Below are 10978 nucleotides of genomic sequence, written 5' to 3' on the forward strand. Positions count from 1 at the left end.
ACACACCAGACTAAAACAACCAAACACTGCCGCGAATATAATCATGAAATAAGGCATGAAAGACCACTATTATGCTGTAATTACCAAATTTTTGTGCAGCATAATAAAGATATTAGAAAACTCTAATAAATGGGGTTTGATTTTCAATTTAAACAAGGGTTTGAGTCTGGCACTCAATTTGTTAAGATCTCACCAACCATCACATCCACCAGAGCTGGGGAATGTTAAGAGAATTTGTGTTTCAGGAAATGTTAGTATGGTCCCTGATAAACAAGAGTATCAAAGGGCATAGTGAGCACTGGAAGTATAATTCAGCTGTGCGGGACCAACAATAGTACACAATTTGGCTAGAGCCCATGCAGCAAGTAAAATTATCAGCAAAACTTGCAGCACCCAAAGAAGCTGACTCGGTCTGTCATGAAAATATTGTGCATCAAATGAAAACAACAACTTGACTGTACATTCAGAAGCACACCATTAAACAGATTAACTTCATTGTTACATCTTGTGTCTACCCTCCACAAGCCACATGATGGTAAATTGTGAATGGTACATTAAATATCCTATCATTTCTCTACTTTCCTGTTCCTGTCACAAATCATGCATAGAAAGAGCAACAGTTCATACGCATTGTGTTTCTACATATATTGTCTTCAGTCCACAAGCGACATTTTGGTGTGTGGGATTTACATTATATTTGTGTATCATTTCTCCCATTTTCTACTCCTGTCACAAACTGTGTACAAAAGTGCAACTGTCCACATACTGTATATTAGTTAAATTTATTAAATTTTTCCAATAGTCACTTTGCAAGATATTTGTAGAAGAAAATAATATGTTGCTAGACTCTTATTTGAAATTACACTCTTAGAATGTTAATCAGAAACCTGTCAATGGTACGCAAATCTTTTCTGTAGCCTCTGTCACTCGAAGGGTCTTGTCTTTCTCCTTTATTATACTGATTAGGAATCCTCAAGAATCAGTTAAATAGTAGTTTTGTGAACAATCTGATTCATGGATGAATTATACAGTGCCATAAAAAATTAGTTCACCATTTAGAGGTTCCCAATTCACTCAAGATTTATTGCTGCAACAGTGCATATGGAGTACATGAAATGATTACATTTACAGACCAGTAGCACAAGCAATTCTGCGGTTCTATCTTGTTATTGACCCATGCTGAAACATCTATATTAATACATGGTGTAGCCTCCACGGGCGGAAATGCAGTTGTTGACTCTGGCTTCCAGTTGATCATACAGATGGTGAATACCATCCTGGGATATCTTATACCATGCCTGCTTGACCTGTTCATGTAGTTCTGTAAGAGCTGTTGGTTGATAAGTCACTTTTTGTCTCATCATATCCCACATGTAGTTGACTGGAGACAAGTCTATAGGTCATGCTGGCCAGGAAAGTTGCTGCATGTCTTGTAGAGCACATTGAGTTTCACTGGCAGTGTGTGGGTGAGCATTATCCTGTTGCAATAACCAGTCTAACAACATTCTGCATGTGCCAAGTGCTGGTTACTGTCCCATGCAGAAACACCAAAAGTGATGAGAGTTGTAGCTTATTGCACACTGGAGCATAAGGCCTAGGGTGGGATCAGTGTGTCCTGGATGAATGCAATCTACGAAACTGCACCCACCAGGTGCATGTCATATGCGCAAACAACCATCAGTTGCATGCAGGCAGAATCTGCTTTCATCACTGAAGACCATGGCACACCATTCCATCTTCCAATTGATGCTATGATGGCACCAATCAAGTCATGCATGTCTACGCTGTGGCACGAGTCAACAGCGGGCTAGATGTGTTCTTGCTCATAGTCCCACTGCTAATAACCGGTTTGCACCACTTCATGTTGATATGTCTGGACTCACAGACCCTCTTGTCTGTGCTGTGATAGCTGTATGTTCTGCCCCTACTGCCCTGACAATATAATGATCCTGGTGGGGATCTAGTGCTACGTGGACATTCAGAACCTCGTCTTCTGGTGTGAGAATGTTCATGTGACCACTGACACCAGCTGACAAGGCAATTCTTTGAAAGGACCATCCTGCCCCTTGGTAGGCCACAATTTGACCCCTTAGCTGGCTGCCAGGAGCACGAGCGCATGGTTGCCTGCTTGCTTCAAACGTTTGTGCCACTCTGAGCCTTCTGGCTGTGAGCATTCCCTATTAAATGCTAGACACAGATGACACTCAGGTAGCTATACCACTATGCCATCTGTTGTTGGGTGATGTTGAAACCATTATCAGTACATTCACTATCCCCCAGGTGCCACATGCTGTCATCGGATCAGTACCGGGAGTACCAATTTTTTCCGGCAGTGTATTTTCACAGGATTATTCCAGTGAATCACATTTTAGCATTTGTCTTCGCTGTAGGTAGTGCTCTGGATCCATATTCATAGACATTTAATGTTTATTACTATTTGCTTGATCATGAATTGTGCAGTCAAAAAATAATGGGTTTCATGTTGTTTTTTATGCATGGTATGTTACTTTTTTTATGTCAAAGGTCAATTGTTAATCCATCCTCTTCAGATCTTCCTGCATTCCAGTGCAGTTTTCTAACTAGACAGCTAAGCTACCTATATGCAGCATCATCAGTGAATGGCCTCATGTAGCTTCTATTGTTATCTACCAATCCATTTATTTACATAGTAAACAGCCAAGCCATTCACCTCAAATATCTGTTTTCACTCAGATGAACTGTGGGAATGTCTTCACTCAGTGACATATGATGTGTTATTATAGCTGCATTACAGAGATGTGAGTGTCAACTTTGCTTTCTGAAATTGGAGTATCATAATTTTTGCTGTTAGTATTATAGGTAAAAAGTCAAATTTAACCACATTTTACTCGCAAAAATCTTATATGTAATTTCAGAGAAACTGCAATATTCAGAATTTAGGAGTTATCTGTTGTCATATGTGGAAGTTTGTGTTTTCGTATGGAAGTGTCATGTTTGTTTGACGATGTTCTCCAGTTTAATGCAGCTAAGAGAATCTGATCACAATGTAGAACAATATATGGTTTAATTTAAAATTGATGCTAATTGCACTTGGCTACATGTGGTTGGACTGACACACAGTTCTTTTTATTTATTTATGTGGCCTATATTATATGCAGTGATAAATATACATCATTTACTAAGCATCTAGCAAATTAAGAGTTTTTTACAATAATATTCTAGACCTATTTCATGGTAAATTACAATTTTTTTTAATGTTTTTATGCTACTTATATATGTAATTAACATTTATTTTTGATACATTATTTGCATTGCAGTTTGTCTTACAATTTAAAAGTAGTGAATGCATTAATATGACAATAACAGTTTTCTGTCAAATAAGTTTTGAAATATTTTTTGAAAATAGTGTTACTATATATCTCTCTTAAGCATGAAGGTAGTTTTTCTTGGATGTTTGGTCCTGTTTACGATGGCAGTGTTTTGTATTTCATGGTGTTGTGTATGGGTTCATGGAAGAGATCAGGTTTCTGTGTTTCGTGGTTGTGCTGTGTCTTGTTATCATGTTTATTGGGAGCGTGTTTGAATTTTGTCCAACACAGGAACTTGTATAGGTTTATGTTGGGTAATGTTAGGATCTGAAGAGCTTTAAATTCTGGCCTACATGATTCTCTCCACTCAAGGTTGGCTATCATTCTTATTGCTCTTTCTTACAGTTTGAATATTCTATTAGTGTTTGTTTGTGAGGCACCTTGCCACAAATTATGCCACAACTTAAATGTTGAATGGACTAGTGCATAGTATATCAAAAAAATGCTCAAATGTGTGTGAAATCTTATGGGACTTAACTGCTAAGGTCATCAGTCCCTAAGCTTATACACTACTTAACCTAAATTATCCTAAGGACAAACACACACACACCCATGCCCAAGGGAGAACTCGAACCTCCACAGGGATTAGCCGCACGGTCCATGACTGCAGCGCCTTAGAGTGCTTGGCTAATCCCACGTGGCATAGTATATCATTGTCATAATATTTGTTTCTTTTAGTGAGGAACTACTTAAATTAATGTTTTGGCCTCTTACTTCTACCACATTTTCAGTATTATATTTTTAATTTAAGTCAAGACTGTTTGGCTCTGAGCACTATGGGACTTAACTTCTGAGGTCATCAGTCCCCTAGAACTTAGAACTACTTAAGCCTAACCAACCTAAGAACATCACACACATCCTTGCCCGAGGCAGGATTCGAACCTGCGACCGTAGCAGTCGCGCAGTTCCAGACTGTAGCGGCCTGCCAGCAAGACTGTTTATGTAGTTTCTCTTGATGTTGTTATGAGTTACTATTGCAGCTTCTGCACACTTGCTATTCTGTCTACATGAGCTAGAAATTACATTATAATTTGCTACCATAAAATTTTGAAATTTCATGCTCATTGAAGTTCCATGTTCTGTCAGAGCTACAAGGTGTACAACTTTGCTTTTTGCCGTTTGCCGATAAGTGGCGACAACGGTAAGTAGCGGTTGAAACAAACAGATCACAGATGTCAGGCAATTAGCTTGGACCTTGGTCAACATAACCTCATTCAGACATTAGTCAATTTGTGTCTGCATCATAGAGTTGTTCTTGATTGAAAGCCTAATTATCATCATTTGCGGGAGGTGTTACTGTTTTGTTCCAATATGAAGAAAACAGCGGCTGAGTCTCATCAAATGCTCTCAAGTACATATGGTAAGGATGCTATTAGTAAAATAACGTGTCTTGAGTGGTTTCAGCACTTCAAAAATGGTGATTTCAACATCGTAGGCCGGCATAGTTATGGAAGAGAGAATGTTTTCGAAGATGCACAATTGGAGACATTGCTGAGTGAAGACTCACATCAAACTCAAGAAGAACTGGCATGATTAGTGGGAGTGACACAGCAAGCCATTTCAAAATGTCTCAAGGCTATGGGAATGATTCAGAAAGAAGGAACTTGGGTCACGTGTGAGCTGAAACCAAGAGACGTTGAACGGCGTTTGTGTGTTTGTGAACAGTTGCTTCAGAGGCAAAAACGGAAGGGATTTCTGCATTTCATTGTGATTGGGGACAAAAAATGGGTTCATTACGATAACCCTAAATGCAATGGGGATATCCTGGCCATGCTTCCACGTTGATGGCCAAACCGAATATTCACGGCTCCAAGATCATGCTCTGCATTTGGTGGGACCAGCTCAGTGTCATGTAATATGAGGTGTTAAAACCAAGTGAAATGATCCCAGTTGCTCATTATCGAATGCAATTAATGCATTTGAACAGAGTGTTAAAAGACAAATGGCTGCAATACAGCGAGAGGCATGATAAAGTGATTTTGCAGCACGGCAACGCTTGACCCCCATGTTGCAAAAGAGGTCAAAACGCACTTGGAAACATTAAAATGGGAAGTCCTACCCCACCCACCATATTCTCCAGTCATTGCTCCCTCTGAGTATCACCTGTTTAGATCAATGTCTCATGGCTTGGCTGACCAACACTTCCAATATCATGAAGAAGTCACAAATTGGATTGATTCGTGGATCGCTTCAAACGATGACCAATTTTTTTGATGCGGTATTCATACACTGCCCAAAAGATGAGAGAAAGTAGTGGCCAGCGATGGAAAATACTTTGAATGATACATGTGTAACCAATTTGTTTCATTAAAGCCTCAAATGCTGGGGAAAAAAACGGCAGAAGCCAAGTCGTACACCTTATAGAATATCTGGAGTTCATTCACCTTTGTTTCTGATTAAGGTTCCTCATTTTTGATGTATTGTATGTTCTGGTGGATTATTTTTATATTTGAATGCCCTGATTCTTTCTTTGTGGTTTTCTTATGTTCTATTTCATTGTTTCTCTTAATTGTAGGGGTCAGGTTTACTAGTCTTTCATCCCCATCATCCCATATTAGTTTCCCTTATTTCTAATGATTTTATATCTGTAAACATTCTACTGAGCATTACAGACCCCAGTCTGTTTAAATGTATTCTGTTCTTTACTAGGTAGTATTCACACACAAATTTGTTTTGGACTGTGAAGATAGCCTCAAGAAGAACACATTGCTCATTGGTAGTGCAGCTTAGTTTTGAGATATATTTGTCTCTCACATGCTGCTTCTTAATGAGTATGTTCCAACATGTTCAAAAACACCTTTGTAATCCATTTTTGTTTGGATCTGGTTCTGTAGGTGCATGTTTTGAATGCAGATTTTTGGCTTGTTTGGTTTATTGTGACATCATTGGAGATACTGGATTTGTCATTGTTTTCCTAGTTTGTATGCTCACATGTATTTTTGCGGTCCTTATTTCTGTTTGATGGATTTAAGATTCATTGAGCTGTTTTTCTTGAATTAGTGTATCATTTTCCTTCTTTGTACTTAATGATTCAGTTTTTAACACATCTGTCATTTCGCAGCAATGTTATAATCTTGTTGTGTTTTGGTTTGATGTGTGTGACACACACAGGACTGCTTCTTTTTTTCTCATATTGGTCTGTCCTTTTCTTTATTTTTAGGTTGTGTATACATGATTAGTATTAACATTAATGACCACATATTTTTAGTCTCACCCATCCATCTAGACTTTAAAAAAGGCTCTTTTTTAAGTATAAGTTCATTAATGAAATAGAAAGAGTTGCCAGGAGAAATAATTTTAAGTTAGATTTAAAACTTGATTTGATACCTGTCAGATAATGCATGTTAGTAGGCAAATGATCAGTAAGTTTTATTGCTGCATATTGAAGGAAACAACAGAATTCCGTGTATCTTCTGCAATCCTACTGGTTAATCTGCTGTTGACATGTAATATGTATGGAAGCTGTTTCCTTGCAAAACACAAACGACAATATGGAACTGATTAATTTTAGAAGTGCTCACAGTTTCTGGACCTAGCATGTAAATTACAAGCAACAGCTACCAGAAATTTATTTTTTATGCTTGGCTTGTTGCAGGCTTGCCACTTACCATCTGCATAACATTTCAGTGCCCTTCCAATAACAATTTACTGCAAATTCATTGAATCATCATTCTCACTGGCCACTGACTAGAGTGTATCTTACTACCCTCTTTGTATCCCTTCTTCATTCCCTGTAAAGTATTACAATTTCTAACAGTGGAAAATCCAGGATAGAATGTAACAGTATTATGAAAAGGATAGTTGCTACTCACCATATAGCAGAGATGCTGAGTCACAGATAGGCAGAACAAAAAGACCGTCACAAAATGAGCTTTTGGCTAACAACGCCTTTGTCAAAAACAGACAACAGACACACACACACACTCTGCGCGCGCGCGTGTGTGTGTGTGTGTGTGTGTGTGTGTGTGTGTGTGTGTGTGTGTGTGTGTGTGTGTGTGTGTGTGTGTGTGTGTGTGTGTATGCGTGTGCGTGTGCGTGTGCGTGTGCGTGCCTGTTGTCTATTTTTGACAAAGGCCTTGTTGGCCGAAAGATCATTTTGTGACAGTCTTTTTGCCATGCCTATCTGCAGCTGAGCATCTCTGCTACATGGTGAGTAGCAACTATCCTTCTCATAATTTATTTTTTTCCCTCGGTTTAAGAAAGACTTAAATGTAACATTTTTCTATATTTGTGTAGGAAATCATGAACCTCTGCATAAGATAGCATTTAGTTCTATACATATAACAGATAAATCCTAAGTTCCAGGTACTTAAATTTTTCCAAACCTACTTATCAAAATTTTGGACAGTGAAACACAGTAGCGTCATCACTAATACTAATAGCACAAATTACTGTAATTTCTTTTGAACAATTTAAGTTCACATCAATATTTCTATGATTAAAATGGCTTTTACAACAGATTATATGTCTTAACTTCCATCGGTATCTCTTTGCTACTTTCCAAACTTCACAGAAGTTTTCCTGTATACCTTGTGGGACCAGCTCTCCTGAATCCAGCAGTATCTCTCTGCTACTTTCCAAGCTTCACAGAAGTTCTCCTGTTACCTTGTGGGACTAGCATCGCTAACAGAAAGGATATTGTGGAGAATTTGCTTGACCATAGCCTATTGCAGCATGCGAACAGAAAAACTTGCCTTCCATTTTTATCTAGTTTGACATGTCTTATTCACAGAAAAAGTTGTCTGTTAAATGTATTTTTATTGTGAATGATAAATTTTTCAAACCCTATTTTCAAATAATAAATTCATTGAAAAAATTGCATGAATGTTTCAGATATGCCTGCTACACCAGATGTGATACTTAAGCACAGTTTAACCAACTATAAACAGTTCAAAGTGTAATATTTTTGAATAGGACTACTGAGTGTCATATGTGAAATGCACACATATCAAATTTTTATCATGAAAGTTAAAATGTAGTCATCCATAGAACATTTGTGGAATATGAAAAAAATTTAAAGTAATCTTGTGTGTTGTGTTGCTGATATATTATCTTTGATCAGCTGTTAGTAAACTGTGGTATATACATTCTTAGTTTAAGTTGCAATAAGTTATGTTGTTGGGTATATCATAGAAGCACAGTTGTGGTTTTTGTGGTTAAAGCATGTAAGGATCCACATCCTAATAAATAAATAAACCAGTTTGGCATATTTAAAATATTTTATTTCATATCAAGTGCAGTTATCTGGCTTGGAAAACCAAATGTAGAATTCTGTCTTCTAATTTTTTGTCTGAAAGATGAACAACTCAAGAAGTATATTTTTGCCATTGGGAGTGTCTTACACCATTTAATCTCTACAAAAACAATCAATTCATTATACTGAAATAAAAATGACGTAAAGTTTAATGATATCTGCTTAGAACTACATTCAGGACATCATCACTTATGGATAAGAAACATGTATTTGAATATAGTCCTTGGTGCTGTTGTAATACAAAATTGTGAATTTATATCTACAGAGTGTTTTTGACACAAGGTACCAACTGTCAGAGATTGTGGAGAAGGCAAATATATTAATTTGAGAGGAGAAACTTGGTCACATATGTCACATGGAAAGGCAGAGAAACCATTGAGGACTGAAGGGTAATCATACAAAGAGAACTTGAATCATTGTAAGAGAGTTGAAAATATATTACCTGCTTACAGTGTGTGCCTTTTTTCATGTAGGATTCCATTACTGACTGATTGAGTGACTGACTGACTTCATATATGAAAAAGTGTGATACCTAAACAAAGGAAATTGTGAACTGTGGTTTATTTATCTCATAACATACATAATATAAATCATCTGATTCAGGTACAGGAGACTTGTCAAATTGTGGTAAAATTCACCCTAAAGCAAAGAACAGCTGATGTTAACAAACAGCATAATAATAATAATACAATTTTGTTATGCATACATACAATAAAATCTAACACTTAATTACCCCTTGCTCAAATTATCATTTCATCCTCTATGAATTCTTCTACTGAATAGTAACATTTTTCCCACACAATGTGCTGTAGCTTCTTTTTCAAAATTTCTGGCGTCATATTAAGTATGTTTTTGCCCATTAACTTGTTGGATATTGCCATTCCCATATATTGTGGAGTCAGTGATGTAATTTCAACCCATGTGTGGGTAGCATAAAATTATTTTTTATTTCTTATGTTATATGTTTGGTTAAAATGATAGGAATATAATAGGATGTATATGTATATAGGAATATAATAATATAGGAAAAGACAGATTGCTGCTTACTGAAAAGAAGATGTGTCAAGTTGCAGGAAGGCACAGTTAAAAGACACTTACATAAAGCTTTCAGCCACACCCTTCATCAACAAATGAGAAATACACACCATTCACTCACACAAGCAAGCAAACACATTTTACTGACAGCTCCGGCACCTCCAGCCAAAATGCAACTATCACTTGGGGAGCAAGCAAGCATCTGTAGGGGGTGGCGAAGGGAAAGGGATAGAACTGTATGGGTGGGGGAAGAGACGAGTGCTGTATGACAGAGTGTGCAGGCATTAGAATCCCAACGGGCACAGTGTTAGGAGGTGGTGAGTCACAGAGGTGGGGAAAAAAAGGAGCAAAATAGCAGAGGAGCATGGAAAAATGGGCAGGTGGATTGGCAGAGGCCACCAAAAATAAAGAAGATCACGGGAGACAAGAAAATTTATCCATTTAAAAAGCTGGTAAGAAGAGGCAGTCTGTATTCTTTCCATACTAACTATGTAACTTTTGACTAAACGTAGCTTACATTCAAAGACACAGTGTTTATGCTAATTGAGAGTTTTATAACAAGCAAATTAATAAGATACAGAACAGACCCCCCTGGTACACAAAGTAGGTCAGGACATTGTTGCAGAAGCAATGAAAAATCCATGCCAGTTATAAAATAATGCAAGATTGTTGACAGTTTACATATGCTCAAAACTTAACACAGACTTTAATATGAGATGTTTTTAATAGTTTGTACAATAAAAATCTGATTTGAAAGCTGAAAGGAAATCCAAAGCAATTCTGGTCATATGTAAAGTATACCAACAGCAAGATTCACTCAGTACCTTCTCTATGCAATAGCAATAATAGTGTTACTGCAAACAGTGCCAATAATGTGGAGTTACTAAAAACTACTAAAACAGTTTTCCAAAATTGCTTTACTAAAGAAGACACAGTAAATATTTCAGAATATGGATCAACAATAACTGCCGATGTGAGCAGTTTGAAAGTAGATACCCTCAGGTTACCAGAGCAACTTAAGTCACTCAACAAAGAAAAGTCTTCCAGTCCTGACCATATACTAGTTAGATTCCTATCGAAGTATGGTGATGAAATAGCTCCATTTTTAGCAATAATATAGAACTGTTTGTTAGACAAATTATCCATACCTAAAGACTGGAAAGTTGTACATGTTACACCAATATATATCAAAAGAAATACAAGTTACCCATGGAATTATAGACTCACATTATTGACACTGATTTGTATCAAGATTTTGGAACATATGCTGTTTTCAAATATTATGAAATTTAAAAGAAAATTATCTATTGGCACAGAATGAACACAGATTCAGAAAATATAA

The 10978-nt window shown here is 37.0% G+C and overlaps 1 protein-coding gene across 3 annotated transcripts in view; it reads left to right on the top strand.

Moving 5' to 3' along the window:
• The window catches only part of LOC126236198 (uncharacterized), a 316623-nt gene extending 308090 nt beyond the window's left edge, over positions 1–8533 (top strand). For all 3 annotated transcript variants that reach the window (XM_049945307.1, XM_049945309.1, XM_049945308.1), the window contains exon 27: positions 8181–8533. In XM_049945307.1, the coding sequence (XP_049801264.1) occupies positions 8181–8248 (68 nt within the window). In that variant the 3' untranslated portion in view covers positions 8249–8533. The remainder of the gene's footprint in view (positions 1–8180) is intronic.
• The last annotated feature ends 2445 nt before the right edge of the window (positions 8534–10978 follow it).

This window comes from Schistocerca nitens, chromosome 2 (genome assembly GCF_023898315.1).
Source record: "Schistocerca nitens isolate TAMUIC-IGC-003100 chromosome 2, iqSchNite1.1, whole genome shotgun sequence".
Lineage (NCBI taxonomy): Eukaryota > Metazoa > Arthropoda > Insecta > Orthoptera > Acrididae > Schistocerca > Schistocerca nitens.